General features: G+C 42.2%; 1 protein-coding gene across 2 annotated transcripts in view; it reads left to right on the top strand.

Annotated features, from left to right (window-relative positions):
• Nucleotides 1-19,987, top strand: part of LOC119484720 (cytoplasmic phosphatidylinositol transfer protein 1-like) — an 87,802-nt gene that overhangs the window by 54,374 nt on the left and 13,441 nt on the right. For both annotated transcript variants that reach the window (XM_037763763.1, XM_037763764.1), the window contains exons 2-5: nt 10,966-11,114; nt 15,700-15,788; nt 17,130-17,137; nt 19,147-19,218. In XM_037763763.1, the coding sequence (XP_037619691.1) occupies nt 10,966-11,114; nt 15,700-15,788; nt 17,130-17,137; nt 19,147-19,218 (318 nt within the window). The remainder of the gene's footprint in view (nt 1-10,965; nt 11,115-15,699; nt 15,789-17,129; nt 17,138-19,146; nt 19,219-19,987) is intronic.

The following is a 19,987-nucleotide window of genomic DNA, read 5'->3' as shown; positions in this document are numbered from 1 at the left end:
CCGAAAGAATGATATCGCGGATACAAGCGGGCCGAAATGAGTTTCCTCCGTAGGGTGGCTGGGCTCAGCCTTAGAGATAGGGTGAGGAGCTCAGACATCCGGAGGGAGCTCGGAGTAGAGCCGCTGCTCCTTTGCATCGAAAGGGGCCAGCTGAGGTGGTTCGGGCATCTGATCAAGATGCCTCCTGGACGCCTCCCTTTAGAAGTTTTCTGGGCACGTCCAACTGGTAAAAGGCCCCGGGGTAGCGCTGAAGAGATAATTTATCGGGTCCGGCCTGGGAACGCCTCGAGGTCCTCCAGGAAGAGCTGGAAAACGTTGCTGGGGAGAGGGACGTCTGGAATTCCCTGCTAAGCCTGCTGCCCCCGCGACCCCGGATAGGTGGAAGAAAATGGATGGATGGGACTAAAATTTTATAATGAGGGGCACCACAAGCATGCCACTTATGAACAGCTACAAACGACATTGTAGGCAAACAAAATGCCTAGAGTTAAATGAATGAATGAGACGACCAACTCCCTATGAGCTCATTGACATTTCTGCTCTGAAATAAGAACCGGTACCAATTTAATATTATATGACCCCTGTTCCTAATATGCTATAAAAAGTAAAGAATATCTACAAAACCGAACAGATTTCAATTGACTGGTCTGAGTTTTGTTCCACAAGAGAAATAAAAAGGAAGAAGCCGGTCCTTTTTATTAAGGGTCCAACACTCTTCCTATGTGGGCTGTCTTCCAGAAACAAATCTCCTCAGGTGATGTTTTTAAAAATTACTATTAATAAAGAAAAGGCCAGCTTTCTGCTTGCGTTACCACAGGTCCTCAGCGTGTGATCATAACAGCACTATGTACACGCCTGCTTCCCACACAGACTCATTCACTGGGTAACCAAGGAAAGCACACTGAGCTCATTTATACAGGCTGTGAGCCGAGGATTATTTTTATGCTTTCACAGTTTCCTCTCCATAGCTATTTCACTCTTTTCACGAGCAAGTAAAATCACACCAACTCTGGGGCAAGAATGGTTTCTTTTTTCCCCTCCAAAGTTGCTCTTATTAGTTGTCAGTGTTTACCTGCCAAGAGCAAAAAGGGTCTCTCTGTTGGGCTGCCTGTGGTGCTCCCGGAGGGCATTAGTGTCGTGGAACACAGTGATTAGAAGAGCTATTAGTGTAGCTATTACTACACAGTGGCATTCAAATAGAGAGGTGTGCTGACCTGGGTCCTGAAGAGCAGGGCTCATTTGAATGCAGGTTAATTATGTACTCACTGTCTTCACTTGCTTTTGTTGTTCAAGAGTCAAGAGCCTCGATCTGGGTCTCATTCACATGAACGGAGGAAGGGTAGTTGATTCACCTCCAAAAAAAATATCCGCTGAGTTATAGACGTCTCTTTCCCAATGTAAGTGTGTGGGAAAAAGTCTTTTTGGGCCCAATGGCGTCACGTGATGGACACGGAAGTTGTAGTACCACCGTTTTGCCACTACAAAAATTGGCATCCACGACCGGCGCTCTTCCTGGGGGCTTGGTCGAGACAGCGTTATCAGCTGTACCCGCCGTATGAGCACAGTGCAGAGCAGCGACAGACATGCACTGGCATGCACTGACATGCACCAAAAGCACGTGTGGCCGGCCCGACTATGTCAACAAGGCGTGGAGAAGCTTGGATCACAGTCAGAGGGAGAGTGACTTCATTGTCTGCTCAGGTAGACATTACTCTTCTATATCTTTGCATAGCAAACAGTTGTTTGATGCTACATTAATGCCGTGTGTATCATATAGAGAACCTTTACTGTGGTAAAGTGGTGAAGTGTTTGGCATCCCCTCCAATGTCCCACATTGTCTGAGTGTACCAGTGAAGCCAGAGTACTTGAGGCCTCCATATCTTTGACGAGTGATGTTGTCGCACAGAATAACGAGAGAGATCATCTCTCAATGGACGTAAAATGATTCCACTCTTTCCTCTATCCATCCTCGCCTGTCTCGGTTTATTGCTCTCATTCATTTGATTTCCCACTCTCCATCCTTTGTGCACTGAGGCCTGGAAATGTGGTGATATACGGCGATGTGCAGCCTGCTAATCATAACTCCTCCTCTCCCCTTCATACTGTTTCTTTCCTTCCTCCTGTCTTCCTCCATATCCTTTCTTCTCTATCTGCTGATTCATCATTTCTATCCTCCACTGTAGTCATTATTTTTTGCTCTTTTTCTTCATTTTTTTTCTCATCCCCCTCAACAACAGTGCTGTAGCCTTACTGACCATACAAATGATGCCAAATCTTCTCTCTCTTCGCCCCCCATACTCCACCTTCTTGATGATGGTGCTGTAGCATTATCGACAGCACAGAAATGCTGAGGGAGTCCAGATAGACCACATATTGATTGATACAGCTTAATGCTGCGATGTTGTTTATTCATATTATGTTTCTCCAGTCCAGCGGTACATCTGGCCATCTGACAACTAGTCTAGACCTTTTTAAGCACACAGAAAAGCGAGCAGTATTTACACCGTTCTTTTCTCTCTTTTTGTTGTTACTGAATGGAACTTTTTGTGCTTAAGGGCTGGTTGAGATCGCAGTGAATCAACCACTTTCTCCTGGTTGGGCAAGGCCTATGCTTTCACATGGAAACACTTCAGATTTGCAGAAATAAATGAGATGAACTGGATTGAAAAATTGAAATGTGAACTTAGAGTATCGTTATGCTTTTCTAAGGGTGAGTCCCAGACATGCTGAATGCGAATATGTACGCCTATTCATTTATTTTATTGAAAATCCAGACATATTGATATGAATTTGGGAGGTCAAATAGTAAGAGTTGCTCTACAGTTTTTTCCAATCCAGGCATTTTTGTCGCCATGTTTTACTTCAGGTGGTGTATTTGAAGTCTGGAGCATTTCTTTATTCAGTGATCTGGGCAGGTCAGAACAACGTGCCCCGTGCAAGAACCACTCGTACAAACAAAAGATTTGTTCTTAAGTGGCACACGCGAGTGAATTTTCCAGTACTTAGCATTTTCTCTGCGATACGAACAAGGAAACTGGGGAGAGAGAGGGGTGTATGACAGACAGCAAAGGTTTAAGTGTGTGTGGAAAGAGGAAATATTCCAACTACTTTCTGCAAAAAGCAAATGTTAACTTCTAATAAACAGCAGACTGTTGAACTTGGAAACCATGTAGCGTACAGAATGATTCACGGTCAGGTTTTTTTCTCTTGTGTGCTTAAAGCAGCAGTGGGTAGAATTGGAGCAAATATGATTTACAAAAGTTTTTAAAAAAGTTATTAAGTTATATAAGTTATAAAACAATCACTATATATTGCCAGTATATGTATAATATGCATGAGATAGGTAATCTGAAAAATCATGTGCCTCGGGCACATGATTTTTCGGTGCTCCTGATCACTCCGGTGCTCCTAATGGCATCTGCAAGATTTCACAGACCGGAGGAAAACAACCAATCAGAGCCGAGCTGGAGCAAACTTTCCCATTTTACACTTAAACAGTACACTACAAGGAGTTTCTGAAAACATTTGAGGAGAGAAATAGGCATTACAGTAACAGAATATTGATTCATATTTGACCTATTTGACCTAGTGGCCTAGTTTGACCGTTTGATCAGAGTTTGCGAGTGATTGACAGCTACCTCCGTTGAATGAACAGCCTATAGGAACGCTCTCTCTCTGAAATGACTCTGTGATTGGCCAAAGTCTCCCGTCACGGGATTGATTTAGTTATCTCTCAGAACACTTGAATTACAATATGCTGAAAGGTTATTATGGATGATGCCAAAATAATCTGCCTACTGCAGATTTAACTATTATTAAAACATCACACAAAGAGCCCAGATGATTATATTTAGTTGAAGAAACAAAAATCCAGTTAGTCTTGACTCTACCTCTGAGTCCTCAGTTGTATTTGTGCAATGTGAATACACAATCAGATGGAACCATTTGAAGAAAATGATGCATTTGTGTTCACACTGAGATCAGACAAATCAATGGCTCACACATAATTCTTTTAAATGTGGAAATGACAGGTAGTTCCGATGCCGAGACGTTCCCAGCAGGACCGGGTCGTAGGTTGTGATTTCACACCCGTCAGAACGCAGCAGTAGATTTTGGGTTCCATCAACCTCAACCAGAAACCCTGTAATAGGGGGTGATGATGACAACACACTCTAGTTTATTGGCATTGATTAATGAGCAACAACAAACCAGAGTGCCCCGTCATCAGACAAATCGAATAAAGACGAGGCAAGTACTGGCCCCTTTGTGCCGGCTGCGTCATGTAGCTAAATGATCGATCACGCTGTGAAGACTCCAGACAAGAGACGGAGTGAGTAGTGTGCTTCAGCGCTGTGGCGTTCTCTGAAGTGATTGCCTGTTTTGCTTCAACGGGGGGAAAATAACAGGGTTATTCAACCAGTCAGTACAAGCTTTTATTTGTTCTCTAATATGCCGCGGTCTGCTTTGGCCTGTTCACGGTCGAACACATTCATCATGGTGTCCTCAAACATTTCAAATAATCGCACCGGCCCTCGTATGAGGCGGAGATAATGTATGCACGTCCTTGATATATTTAGAAGATGATGACCGCTACAGCTCGTCGATGACGAAGCGAATGGAAAAGGACATCTCTTGTCTGAAGAGACATTAAATTAGACTGATGTCACACTTTACTGCCTTCATTCCTCTCTATGTTCGTCAGCAGAGAGAGGTACAACTTCGTCCTCACTCATTAGCGAAGGACTCACAGTAAACATCCTTCTGCTCCCTTGTCCTCCTTCTTAAATCCCCCCCCTCAGCTTGTCCTCTGACTTTAAATCCACTCCACTCACCTCCCTCATTTTGTATGTGGCATGATGAATAAGAGGGATGGAGAGCATCTGCATTATTTACAGTAGCTCTTAACGTGGCAGGCTCGCGCTCACCCACAGCCCGGAGCTGTTTTTAGAAACGCTGCCTTTGCTTTCGAGACTTCAATGAAAAGGCAAACTTTTATTAATGGAGTCGATGTGGCGGCTGCGATTGAGTAGAGAAGAGGCTGAATCGACGCGAGGTGATGCTAAAAGAACATGTTATGCAATTTGTTCTGGCTGTTACAGTATACTCGGCAAGGGATAAGACTGGTAATAGAATAGCTTCGGCTCATATATGCCGCACACCAAAGGGCAGAGGCCATTTTATACAGTGAATTACATAAGCTGTCATGTTTGGATTCGTACATATTTGAAAGCGCATACATTTTCAGCGTTGATCTTCTTGACATTCTCTGTAATTAATTTATTGTGACTGACTCTGAACAGTCTCAAGAGTGAACATATTAATGAAAGACTGTATTAAACTATTAAAGCCTTGGTTATACTCCCAAGCTGACGTCCACACAGAGCCTTACCTTGACTTTGGCTTGAGTCGCCCAAGTCTGATCACTATAATACAAACAGGCTACCTGTGCCCTGTATCAGTATTAGATAACACATGGAGATCGGTCATTATTAATGTCAGAACTGCAGGACTGGCTGTGCTGTACAGAGCCTTACAATATGTACGGGTCATGCCAGGGCTGATCCTGCCAACACTCAGAACGTTATGAAACACTTTACCGTGTCCTTTTGCTTGATGCGTTTCATAATCTTGCAACATGGCAGCCCTCCACTGCACTGCACTTACTGAACTAGTACTGAACTTTTCAGCGGCTCCTTGGTTCTGCTCCACTGCTGCTCAAGTTGGTTTAGGACATTTTTAGCATAATTAATAGTTTTGCATTAACAATGGATGACATGACTACTTATATATGAAAGGGATATCTTTTAGTGATGAATGAACCCACGGGGAATTATCACTTGACTCATGCACTTCCCCTACAACGCTTTATAGCATCTTTCAGCTCACTGTTTTTGGTTTTGTTAAACGTCAAAAACATTACGTGCGTTTTTTTCCGGGCACCAAATGACAAACTGAAAAAGTTAGCAATTGGCTGCGTGAACATTAAGCAGCTAAAGAGCCAGATTATTCCCTCAGGAGTTGGTAGAGACCAAACACAGAGCTAAAAGTGTGAACTTACCTTCATCAGGTGACCATTACACAACTCCAACTGAATGCTAATGTTGCTATATATCTGCTGAATGTGTAAATAGGCAACTGTTTGCTAACAAGTTGGCAATATCAGCTTCATAGAGTAGTAAATAATATGTTAGTATTGTGTTCACAGCTTGTTTCTGCTGCCCCCAAGTGGCCAAAAAATGGTTATGCATCCTGCGGTCACTGTGGAAGCTGTTGTTTGCCAACAAAAGTTATGTAAATCCCTCTAAAACCACAAATTAGTGTTGTTGCACATCTGTAAACAAGACTTAATGTGTTAATTAGTGAGCTTTTAGAAGTGCTGGCAGGTGTATCTTGGAACTTGGCGAGAGCCAGGCTAACTGCTTCCCCCTGCTTCCAGTCTTTATGCCTTGCTAAGCTAAGCTAATTGCTTCCCAGCTCCCAACAGGAGGGTTGGCACTTATGGTGTGAACACTGTACAGCAGTAGACACCTACAAAACATGCTGCACAGTGGAAAAAAAGGCCAAAAAAAAAAAATCATAACACGTTCCCTGCTGTGTCAGAGGTCAGCCAAACACTGCGTGTCTTAATAACTGTTCGTCTCGGCTCTTAACCTGTTGCTGTGTCTGGCTTTCTAGTCGGGGAATTTTGTGCTCAAACTACCTTCTTCAGGCCTGGGTTTCTGTGTATATGTGTGTTTTTCTTAATGCTGTGTGCCTTTTTTGACACCACACGTTTCTTACACGTATATACCGTCTTATACGATCTAGAGAGTGGCGGCCTGGGAGTGAACCGATACAGAGGATGTGAGTCATTGCGTTGCTGCCCTTTCAAAGTTTCCCCCATGAAAGTAGTCCGCAGTACCACAGACAGAGGACACAGAGCCAAGGTGCTGCTGCTGCAGCTGGGACATTTAATGCATAGATTGTGTACATAATAAGGCAGAAGTTTGGTGATGTATTGCTGAGGGATGTGTGGAAAATTCCTACACACCAGACCCTGGCTCTGCGTTGTCCTCTGTGGTTCTAGTAAACACATTTTTATCAAGTTGACGGTGGTATTTTATGCAACATTCATTGCGTGTTGATTTTAATATCCAAGGGCATTGCATTGATGAGTGGTTACTACGTTGTGAGAGAGTAAATGTACATAATAGTGTGTTTGTGTGCACATCTGTATGTCTACTTGCTGTAGTTTTGATCCTGGTCCGAATGCACATGCGTGTCCATGATTAACTGCTGCTTTTAGATTACTGCAAGCTGTGGAATCTCCCTTTCATTCAACTGCAGGACTTAAACCAACAGGAAAAAAAGGTGTTTGAAATGCAAAAAGGGTGATTTTCATTCCCTGCCCTGCACCTAAATTAATCAAAATGAATCTAAAGCTATTCTAATTCACCGCCCTTATCCTACAGCAGGTTAAAGCCTCTTTGCTCTGGTGGGAGTGTCTACTCTTTTTAGATGATTATGCTCTTGTCTCCAGCCACTGAAAGCTCTGTTGAGCATAACAACAGACTTTATTTGTGTGGTAAATATTCAGGAAAGATGATTGGAAATGTTATTGTTTTCAATAGACTATTAGTTATTTTGGTAAATGTATAGTGTTAAACATACTATTGTATTGCATGAAAAGCGCAATTGATCCTCATGCATCCACTCTGAGATAGACAGATTAATAATCTGAATTAATTTAGTTCATGTTAGGGCTGTTAATTAATTAAAAATTAACAAAATTGAAAAAAAAATTACAATTAAAATATTTAAAATGTACCGTACAGGGAGATTTGTCAAGTATTTCATACTCTAATCAACATGGGAGTGGGCTAATATGCTTGCTTTATGCACATATATGTATATATTCTTATTGTAAATCAGTTAACAACACAAAACAATGACAAATATTGTCCAGAAACCCTCACAGGTACTGCATTCAGCATTAAAAAAATATATGCTCAAATCATAACATGGCAAACTCAAGCCCAACAGGTAACATTGATTGATTGATTATCATAAAGTGGGCATGTCTGTAAAGGGGAGACTCGTGGGTACCCATAGAACCCATTTTCATTCACATATCTTGAGGTCAGAGGTCAAGGGACCCCTTTGAAAATGGCCCTGACCGTTTTCCTTGTTAAATTTTGGCGTAAATTTGGGGCGTTATTTAGCCTCCTTCACGACAAGCTAGTGTGACATGGTTGGTACCAATGAAAACTGAGTTGAATTTGTGTTAGCGCGTTATTATCGTGATAACTTTGACAGCCCCATTTCATACAGCATTGCTTTGTTAATTTGGCTGGAAATTGTGTCCTAAGTATGCAAATCCCCCATGATGGTATCTGTTATAGCTGCTTGGTTTTGCATCCCCCCGATAGTCTAATGGTCTAATGCCTCGCAGGGCTTTACGTGACTGTTTCATTTATCTTAGCACATATCTGTAAAAATCTGTGTAATCCTTCAAAGATTTGCACCAGCAGCACCATTTTGAGTCCCCGCCTCCTGGGAGCTATTTTGGGTGAGCACCTTACATTTTCCCCTGCCGGCATTTCACAGCTCAGCCAACAGCCGTGACAGGTAAAGGTCAGGGAAAGAGGAAATGTGGAATCCTGGGGAATAGTGTTGATTTAGCTCTCCTTCATTACCAGTGCCCTATACTCTCACTTCTGAGATTTCTGTTTTAAACTGAAGCCCGTGTGGAGGAGGAGGAGAGGAGCACAGAGGGAAGAGATCATATGGTGACGGAGCAGGAAACTGTGCAGCTTCACTTGTTCACAGCCTGTAACAGATAAAAAGATTATGAGCATCACCGGCCATCATCAAACCATCTTTTTCTAACGCCTCATATTTCTCATCTTCTTACTTACAATGTCGTTGTCAAAAATGTCCCATTGTGTCTCTTTTCTGTGTCTTTTGATTTAATTTCAGCCCCTCATTCTCATTAAAACTCCTCAAGTCGCCCCCCTTTGATGCTCCTCACTCAGCTCCTTTTCTCTGTCTTTGAAATCCTTCATCTATTTCCATATCTTTCCTCCTCCTTCCTGGTTCTTTTGTCACCGATGGAAGCTTTGGATTTAGAAATATGAAGATTAAAGATCAAACGCAGACAGAAGTGCTGCCTTCAAATCAGTCACCCCACAGTTTACTGCTTGAATAAAGTGAACATGCTGCAGGGCATCTAAAACTAAAAGCCGTTATTGCATGGCCAGAGGATTTAATTAACCGAACACGGTCCAATGTGTACAAATGCCGCAGAGTCACAGCCATTAAAACAGAAGTAGCTTAGCCAGAAGAAGCATTATTGCTGCAGAAACAAACATGAATTTGGCTTTGTTGTTGTTTTCTGACCTTTTTTCTCAGCAAAGTTTGGAAAATAAGGCAATAAATAAAGAATGAGTGTTGACTCAGGGCCAAGCAGACAGGCAGCTCATGGTCAAACTCATCCAAACATCTGTTTGTTTTTTACCTTGTCGAGGAGTGCAGTCTCCAACTTTCCGTCAATCTCAGAGCCGAAATAAATAAAGAAGCACAGTTGAAGTAGTTTTAAATTTCAAGGTATTGAACCCTGAAATGATATATTATGATTAAAAACTACACCTCTTATATTCTCAAATAATGAAGGTATCTCAAGGGTTGTTATTGAACCTGAGGCATTGCTTCAGGTCTTTTAGTATTTATCGTTAGTAGTTAGAAACACACTTTGCTTTTACAGAGTAAACAAAAACATGCTGAAAATGAAACAACTTGAAACATTTAACATTTTGTGTCGGTGAATTATTAACTCTGGATTAAATTCCATGGTGAGTTCATACCAGGCAAGCAAACTTGCATTCTGTATTGCAAAAAGAAGTCTGATTGTATAGAAGTCTATGAGGAAATGAGCCTACTTCTCACTTGATTTATTACCTCAGTAAACATTGAAAACATGAGTTTATGTTCTCAATCGCTAGTTTCAAGTCTTCTTCAATACGGCATGATTTCGGGGATGCTTTAGGGCGTGGCTACCTTGTGATTGACAGGTTGCTACCACGGCGTTGTCCGGTCTGGGAATTGTCCGTGTTTTCGTCTTTAACTCTTTCACAGTGTGTTTTCAGTTCATGAAAGTTATTTGTAACCGTTTTGGTGGCCTAGAAATGTCTTATTCAGCGTTCGGTTGTACTTAGCTCCACCCTCTCGTGTCACTTCCGGTTGCCAAAAACCAAGATGGCGATGGCCAAAATGCCGAACTCGAGGCTTCAAAACCTTAGTCCACAAACCAATGGGTGACGTCACGGTGACCACGTTCACTTCTTATACACAGTCTATGGTTCTTACACAATAGTGGCACTTAAATATTTATCATTATCAGTGTTTGTATTGTTATTCTTGTCCTCGTCTCCCGTCCGTGTCATCAATTGCTTGATAACAAATTATCGAGTATTGAAAAATGAGAAGATCCAGGTGGGATGTGTTTGATGGTAATTAGACAGGGTGTTGTTTGTTTTCAGCTGTAACTGCATATAGATTTACTTCAGACCCCATAAGTAATTTAAATAATATGTAAAAGAATGGCTTTGTTGCACTGCATAAGCCATGTGTGATTCTTAAATTAGAATTGCATGTGATTTTCATGTAAAAATGCCACAAATGCACAGTTAAGACACAAAATAACAACAACAGACCATTGGTTTTCTACGGTGCAAAATTTGTGTTCCAATTCTACCTTTATTTAGATGACTTCCCAAAGTTAACTTGACACTTTTTCTCAAAAAAATTGAGGTTAAAAGTTTATTCTTGACTTTGGAAACAGCAGTTGAGAGCAGATGTCCCAAGCCGGTTACACTACGTACAAATGTTTCAAGGGTATGCTGTAAGTTTTTTAAAGTGGTTGTTGTCTGATAGTCTGTGAATAATGTGAACTTATCTTGTTTGTGTGTGTGTGTGTTTATCTTCCAGTACCGCATTGGGCAGCTGTACATGATCAGTAAACACAGCCACGAGCAGAGCGACAGAGGGGAAGGAGTGGAGGTCGTCCAGAACGAACCGTATGAAGACCCGGCGCACGGCCAAGGACAGTTCACAGAGAAACGAGTCTACCTCAACAGGTCAGTGGAACACGTCTTTTTCTAATTAATTCTCGAACATGCGATTCATTTGTATGTTATGTTTATATTTATGTGATGCACCGTCCATGGCTGCTTTACCTCGCCGTCAGACAGCCCTTTCTGTCGAGGAACTGAAGCTGTTGTATCGCTTTATTCAAAGCCACCAGACTCCATTGACAAAAGCAGTCATTTTACCTCGCAAAACGCAGGAGTACACATACAACCCCATTTCAAAAAATCCAACTAACACTTTCCGTTATTTCCAAACTCAGCACAGCGAACTCTGACTGAGCTAGTGCTAGCGTTCACATTATTCATAACCTTATTGATTAGCTCTGATTTGTGTACTTGGGTAACGTACGTCACTGCTTTTTGCAACGGCTGAGTCGGCCGTCCGCCCGTTAAAGAAAAGAGCACAACTCACAGAAACTCAAACTTTGTTAACAGTAAGTAAGTAAATAAGATATAAGGCATCACAAAACCTAAAGTATCTCTGGGGAACATTGAGCTTAGTAACAATTGGTACTTTAAATTATTATTTTTTTGGCTCATGGTCTTAAAGGCTTGCTCGCCACCTGGGACTAGATCTCTTGTTTCTGAACTTTCTCACTCAAAAAACAAATCAGATAAGATTTTATCCTCAGCCATGCTGTACTCAGTAAAGTGTATATCTGTATACCAACTGGCTGAGATTATATTCAGCCATTTGATGAGGCTTGAAAGGTTTACAAACACACAAATACACACGTGCTGCTCACTGCAAGTTGTTACCAGCAGGTTTCCCTGAGTTACTCATCCATCATAGTCACCACATACTGATGCATCTCACTGCATCCCATGCAGATTCACGTGTGACCCTTCCACACACACAGTTTTGTTAAACCCACATGAATCAAAGAGAATAGGACGGAGAATGTGTGAAGAAAAGAAAATCACAGCGGGAGAGAAAGAATGAAAATAAGGTCAAGAGAGGGAGAATAGAGAAAAGGTTGGGGGGGCAGAGATGTAGGCCATTTGTTTAAACATAAATACCTGCGTCAGCGTTCGCTATGCCAGGGAACTAATTATGCTGAGTCAGCACAGCTCTGCTCTTCAGAGGAGAGAGGAGAGGGGAGAAGGCAGAGGGAGCAAACAGAGATAAGTTGGGCTTCCATTCAGGTATTTGCAATGTATTTAAAGCTGCAGTGGGTAGATATGGAGCAAATAGGATAAAAAAAAAAGTTATTTTTATAAAACGGTCACTATATCCTGACATTAGTGCATGAGACAGGTAATTTGAAAAAGAAATCCTGTGCCTCTGGTGTCCTCCGGTGCTTCTAATGGCATCTGCAAGATTTCACAGACCGGAGGAAAACAACCAATCAGAGCCGAGCTGGAGCCTGCCGTCTCTGAGAGTCGGCTGTCAATCACTCGCAAACTTCGATCAAACGGTCAAACTAGGCAGCACTGATCAAATATGAATGAGTATTCTGTAACTATAATGCCTATTTCTCACCTCAAATGTTGAGATCAGTTGAGGAAATACCAAGCACCGCCCACCAGCCGCAGCAGAGCCAATAGGAACGCTCTCTCTCTCTGAACAGACCTGTGATTGGCCAAAGTCTCACGTCACAGGCTAGATTTTTGTAAAGCCTGAAAACAGAGCCATGAGGAGGTGCAGATGTCTAGTTTTCTCTCAGAACACTTGAATTACAATATGCTGAAAGGTTATTATGGAACTTTTAGCCCAATGATGCCAAAAATAAACTGCCTACTGCCAGTTTAATGAAATCATTAGGAATAAGGATGGAACGTTTTATTAAAAAGTTCCACAATTTCACCAAAACACTGTTTTACAGTCGCCCGAGGCGTTGTTTGGACGGTAGAAATCATGTTGTGAATAGCAAAGGAATGGAAGTTGTTCCTCTTAGACGTGCTAAAGCCGTCGCACCTTCTATGTTTAAGTCTCTATTGTGTTTTTCGGTGCTTCGGGCCAGTTCACTTATTTCACAATACATTTATTTTTTTGTTTACTTACAACTCTCTTTACTCATGAGGGGAATTTTAATAAAGACATTATAAAGAAAGAATCCAAACTCTCTCCCTCTTTTTGCAGCTTAGATGGAAAAAGACAAAAAAAACAACCTTTTCCAGAGTAGCTGACATTTTGTTAAGATAAAATGCTCATTTCTCAGGGTGAACAAGCCTCATGTAGGAAGCTGTGGCTCTCTCACATACACACACACCTATTCAGTCCCGTCATGAAAAGTTGAAAAGGTGATTTGTCATAGAGAAGTTTTTGCAATCTGTCGCAGAAGCAAACTAAACACATTGATGCTGATGAAGACATAACCGGACAGTCACATTACAACACGTGTGTATCCAATCTGTGCTATAAAATCAACAGCACTCAGTCCTGAATGAAAAAAGGAAAGAAAACAGGTGCACGTAAGAACAGAGAAAAAGTAACATCATAACATTACATCAAGTTACTGTTTTATTAAATTAATATGATTTTACCATAGCTAACCACATCCATCTGGTTCTGGCAAACTCAACATTTAGCTCTGATTCACCAGCAGGGAAGTCAATCTGGACTCATTCTGTCACGCTTCAGCCACCCCATTAGCCCTCGCAATCTGTACTTCGCTATATGGCCTGGTCCCACCGGACCTGAACATCGATTCCACGCTTGTTCTGTCAATAACCTTCATTAAGAGCGGAGAGAGGATGGTTGATATTATGATTGAATAAAGTGTTGTCTTTCCTTGGATGTGTTCAACTAAACTAGTCTGTTTTTTTTAGAAATGTATTTTTTTCCTAAATACAAACGCCAGCTTTGGCACGAAAACTCCCGAGAAGCCACCCACCATGCCTGCGCGCTTGGCAACGTGGGCCCCCCCCTCGTTGCAGCAGCTATTGGCAAAGATGTTTAAAAGAAGAAGGAGGGAATGGGAGAAATCAACAGATGGAGGTGTAGGAGGAGTGTCAGTCTCTTTTGTTGGGAGGGGGGGGAGAGTGAGTGTGAGCGAGCCTGCCAACACTCTCACAATGTGATCGTCGATGGCTGTTTTTATTCACAGCCGTCACGATGCAGTGGGCGCCATTTTTTTTGTCCTCCTTAAGAAATTGTTTTCCGTGTCAATCAAAGCGAGCGGAGATGAAGGCAGGCGACATGGAAAGCCTGCGCACTTCTTCTGTGTTTGACACGTCTCATAAATAAGTTCTCAATGCAACCTCAATCACAGTCTCAACCAGAGTTCAGAGTTCAAGATCAGAGAGAGTCGAGCATGACGTACTAAAGTCCCCTGAGTGCACATACTGGCAGTGTACTGTACCTCTATGAACACATGGTAGATGATGCAGAGAGGTTCAGGGTGCCGAAAGGAGCTCAAAGGTCTCTCAAGTATAGGGCTGCAACTCGTTCAACATTTTGGGAGATACGCTCATTTGTTTTCTTGCAGAGAGTTTGAGAAGTTTAACACCACTCTCATTTCTGCATGGTCAATATGAAGATGCAGCCTGTAGCCGGTTAGTTTAGCATAAAATCTAAAAACAAGAGGAAACGGCTAGCTTGACTTTGCCCAAAGCATAATGAAATTTGCCTGCCAGCACCTGTAAAGCTCACTAATTAACACTTAATATCTTGTTTGGCTAGGCCATAGACTGTATATAAAGATGGATGACATGACAGCTCCCCAAAAGTGAAGCCAAAACATCTGGATCGCCCCCTGGTGGCTGGCTGCAGTATAGCTTATAAAGCCAGCCTCCATGTTAGCGTGGACATGGGCCAAACTAAAAAGTTAAAGTTCACGTCAAACACATTTTTCCCGAAGATGGTTTCTGTCATTTTACGTAGTTCTTATCCCGCTGATGTATGTTCAAGTGTTCATTTTTCTAATAAGTTTGGTTTCAATTAGTTATTTGATGCTATAAAAGGGGGTGAGACGTCATGATTGACAGCTCTCGCACTAAAAAGCTGCGGCCGTGCTCGGCTCACGATTGGTTTAGGTTTAAGTGTGTGGGCGGGACCTCGATACCGTGATTCCAGCCCCACGATCATTACTGCGAAGACTCGCTCCAAATGACGTCTAGATGGCAGCTCCTGTATGCGGGATATTTTGGCTACACTTCTGTACAGTGGGAGGGAGTGGAAGCGTCCACCTGTGTATACAGTCTATGGTCTAGGTGCAGCCTGCATTCTTATCCAGCTTAGACTCCAGGAAGTTACGGTGCCCGGCCAAGAAATAATCCAGCACGTTACGGTTGGGTTTTGATCCTCAGTTCCAAGTAGCTTCAAAAAGCCTTTAAAAGTATTTAGGCACTATGGAGATAACCTGGCGTGCAGAGAAATATGTGTTCGGTCTCCCGTAGCATTACCCCCCCCGAATCAAAGCTTTTGGAAGTGTTCTTTTCACACCATCCCTCAGTTTAAATCCTCTTAATACTGTGAGCAGATTTTCCTTTCACAAGTGGAACAAGTTTTTCATGATTTTTGTTGCGATAACGGAAGCAATTTCAGCCCAACCCCTCCCTCCCCATCCCTGCTTCACTGCTACAGTCCCTCTCCTCATCTCTCTCTGTCTGCCTCCATGTCTCTTTGCAGTAAATTACCCAGCTGGGCTCGAGCGGTGGTTCCCAAAATCTTCTACGTGACGGAGAAAGCGTGGAACTACTACCCTTACACCATAACAGGTGAGGAAGGAGGACATTTGTTTTATTGGACTGTCAGCTAATGAATCTTTTGTACACGTAGACCTTTACGCGCTCCAAACTCACATCATGTCAAATCCATTGAGCTGCTGTAACAATAAGAGACACTTCCCCCTCTCTAATACTTATCTCTTGTAGAAATAGAGCAACAATTATTAGCTCAGGCTGGAATAGTTTAGTTCTGCAGTCACACTTCTTTTAAAGGTCAGCTTCTCAACTGGTTTTCTGTGGGCCGAAAGTTGTGTTTTTGCAGTCAGTTTACTCAGTGCTCTCCACTTGCTACAAACACTTTACTGGATGATTTTAGGGAGTTGGAGTAATGTGTGAAAAGAAAGTTTTCAAGATGCATTAAGAAGAGCCATTTCTAGCACATGGTTCGAGACTGCTAATGTCTACTGCATTTTTTACCACATTTTTAAAAGGAAAGGAAACTTCAGACATGTGTTGTATAATTCAGGAAACTCTGATGCTCGCACTTCAGCCATATGTGATCTCTGAAAGACGTGAGGATTTTTTTTTATCACGTGGATTCTGAGCAACTTGCAGCAACATCAGCGGTTTTACAGCATTCATAGCAAAATGTAAATTAAATGACAAGCAACATGGATCAATAAAGTATAACCTTCAACTCTAAAAGGTGGTGGTACTGACACGAGACAGCGCCGGTTCTAGACTAAAAAAACATCACACACTGACTGTAGATTCCTTTAATGCTGACACACTGCTCAGTCGCAGCTTTCTGTTAGTCACCGTGTCAGTTTGCCAGGAAGACATGGTGTGAGAGAGCGCCAACATGTTATTGACATATAAACACGTTAAAGCCGACATGTATTTACAAGTTCACAGTTTTGCCGATGAAGCAAATGCTTTTCATCCACGCTGACTTCTAACGTGCGCAGCAGAAGCAGCGGCGGAATAAGCTTTGACTCGTAACTCACCGACATTACGAGCAGCCAGTAGATCAGAGCCGCCGCAGTGCCCGGGACAGACTTCTGTAATGCTTTAATGATCCTGATCCAAGGGAGGAGTGTTACCAGCTTAGGAGTTATAGATAAAAGGGAATTTCTTTTTTGATGAGAGCAAATTCGAGAAAGTAGAGGAAATAAAGTCACTAAGGGAAGGGATGATGTGAGGTGTCAGATATGTGACAGTCACTAATGCAGTTGCTGTATGTCACACACATTTTTTTGGGTACGCTGTGGCCTTCTCGTTTCCTTTCATGCTGTGGAAAATTTAAAGAGGCTACATAACTAACTGTGTTATTCCTGTGTTCTGTCTCTGCCCTGATCCGATGTCTGCATCGCCTCACGCAACGGCCTCTAGAATATACAGTAAGTATCCTATATGTCACACTGCATGTCTTTATTATGGTGCACCAGTCCAGTGCAAAGTTGTGGTTCACTCTTTTTAGAAGCTATAACGCAGGGCAGGGGTGTCAAACTCATTTTAGTTCACGGGCCAAACCCGTCAACAAATCATGCATCTTTTCTGTTCACAGTTCTCTTAGCAAGTTCTTGTATTTTTGGCCATGATGAGTCTGATAGTGGTTGCCAAATATTATATTCCTTGAGCACTGAAAGGTGCTGTGAACAGACCGAGCACACTGGCTTCCACGGTTACCTCTGTGAACAAATAGGAACTAATCTTTCATGGAAAACCCAAAACTCCACTGTGTCCACTTTTATGCTTTTTGACGAAGAAATGTTCTACCGGCAGCTCCTGCATGAACAAAATGCAATTTTCACACTTTGTAAAGTCATCCAGTGGGCTGGATTGGACCCTTTGCTGGGTCTGGCCCTCAGGCCATACAGTATGTTTGACACCCCTGCTGTAATGTGTGTACAGAAGTGAATTACGTCTGCTGCTGTTTGAAGTGTAGCCACAGTATATTGCTGTTACAAAGGGATTGGGTTTTGTTAGTTAAGACCTGCATCTTCCATGTCTGCACTGATCAAAACATCTCAGTTTACCCCTCCAACACACACACACACACACACCAGTGGGCGTGCCTTTGCTAATAAGCAGATCTGCCTGTGTGACCCGTGATTAACCCTTGAAAACACACGAAGCGTTGGCAGAATAAGCGGACACATTTTCAAGACACACGTGCATCCGATTAGGCTTAGCTATAGGGGCTTCTGTTGACAGCATGAGTCACCCCACTTTAGAGAGCGTGGACAAGAGGGGAAAGACAACACAATGTTACGGCGACAGAATGCTAGATGTTGTCTCTGCATGTGTGCGTGGGCATTTTGTGTTCATGTATATGAGTCAGTGTAAATACACCCATGCCAAGATGAGTTTTTAGGCAAAAAGATTTACAAAAGTCTTTATGAATTGTCATCGGCTTTTGTCAGTTTTGACAAGGAGATAGAAATTGACATGCTGCGCTATCACAGCCTGGATCTTTGTTTCGCGTTATACAATGAGGAGGAACATAGAAAGAGAGACACAGAATGTCTCTGTCAGTCAGTGTTAATACAGTAAGTACTTTAAAAGTCCACTTTAGTCTACACGCTACCAGCCAAGTAACCTTATCTGCATTATTACCAGAAGTAAGGAGTGTTACCTTTCTGCAGGATAGACTGTTCACCACTTGTACATTTACTCTTGTTCCGATACCGAGATTCGGGATCGGGTATCGGCGAGTACACAGTCTGTATCATGGCTGCCACTGGCTACTACTGTTTTAGAAGAGCGAAGAAGAACTGATTGCAGGTCGTTTGTCACATAACGATAGCAGGCAACAACAGTACGGGGCTAGTGGAGAGTGTAACGGTAACCGTAGTCAGAGCGAGGAAAATGTCAGTATCTATTGGGGGTGTCACAATTCGATTAGAGTTTCGATTTTATGGTCTCAATTCGATTCGATTTTCGATTTAAACATGCCATTGTTGGACTATAGAGTGCTGGTTTATAGTCCAAACCATGAGTGAGATGGCTGTTACATGTCTTGAGTACAGCTGTATATTACTTCATGTGTGAGGGGGCGGGGTCAGAGAAAAAAATAGATAATCGTCGATCTTACTTTTGATTTCGATAGTCAAGATCGGAAGCCAATTTCGATCGATTTCCAATTTAGAATCAAAATCGTGACACCCTTAGTATCTATGAATTTTTTTAATCATGCTGGTATTTGACCGGTACTCGGTATCAGCCGATATCGCGAGTTAAGTTATCGGAAAGGAAAAAAAAATATCAGAACATCTCTAATTACTCTTTAAATGCTTTAAAAGGTAGTAAATCAACAATGGCAACTATGACACGAAGGGCTACTGTTCAGCACATATACAGCACATATTTTTTGTGGTTTCACATCTTTGTCTTTCTTCATCCACAGTGCTCATTCTTGCCCAAGTTCTCCATCCACATAGAGACAAAATATGAGGACAACAAAGGATGCAATGACAACGTGAGTATACTGTGTTTGTTACCAGAGCTTTGAGGCTGTTCTCATACACCGTTCATAGCTATACCTAAAAGTAATGCACTGTAATTTGTGTATATCCCACTAAATAAATGTGTATGTAATCCACGTAATCTGAACCAGGAAGTATAAAAAACGACACACGCTGCATAGGGAGGAAGTCGGGGTGGATGGGTGGGTCAAAAAACAACTGACTTTAGCCCTGGAGACCGGTGTTCATACCACGTGTGAAACCAGAAGTTCAACGCTATTGACGGTGTTATTTTAACCCAAATCACGATCTTTTCCTAAACCTAACTACGTAGTTTTTGTTGCCTAAACCTAACCAAGTTGTTTCACGTGAAGACGGAAGTTTATTTTGAAAGTACTGCAGCGGAAATTGACAATTGTGTCACTTGTTGCTGGACGTTCGTAGGAAAACGCAAAAGAAACTGAGGAATAACTTTTCATAAGATATCATACGAACCGTCGTATAGGATACGTTGGACAAGGAGTGTAGTATGTGTCCTCTGTACGTACGATGTCTGATCATCCAGGAGGAGGGATGGGTCGATACACCGATACTGAAATTTCTGTAATAATCATATATCAGCCCATAGTTCGGCTATAACTCCCATACAAATCTCTCAGCTTAATATACATCTGCTACCCGTCTTCTGTGCCTCTTATACAAGAATATGAACAGCAAAATAGGCCAATTTAAAACAGAAAATATCTCAGACATATAGTCGAAAAAAAGACCTCTGCAAAGGCT

The sequence above is a fragment of the Sebastes umbrosus genome, chromosome 3 (genome assembly GCF_015220745.1).
Source record: "Sebastes umbrosus isolate fSebUmb1 chromosome 3, fSebUmb1.pri, whole genome shotgun sequence".
Taxonomy (NCBI): Eukaryota; Metazoa; Chordata; class Actinopteri; order Perciformes; family Sebastidae; genus Sebastes; species Sebastes umbrosus.
The sequence above is the reverse complement of the archived record's forward strand: the minus strand, read 5'-3'. Positions and strand labels throughout refer to the sequence as shown.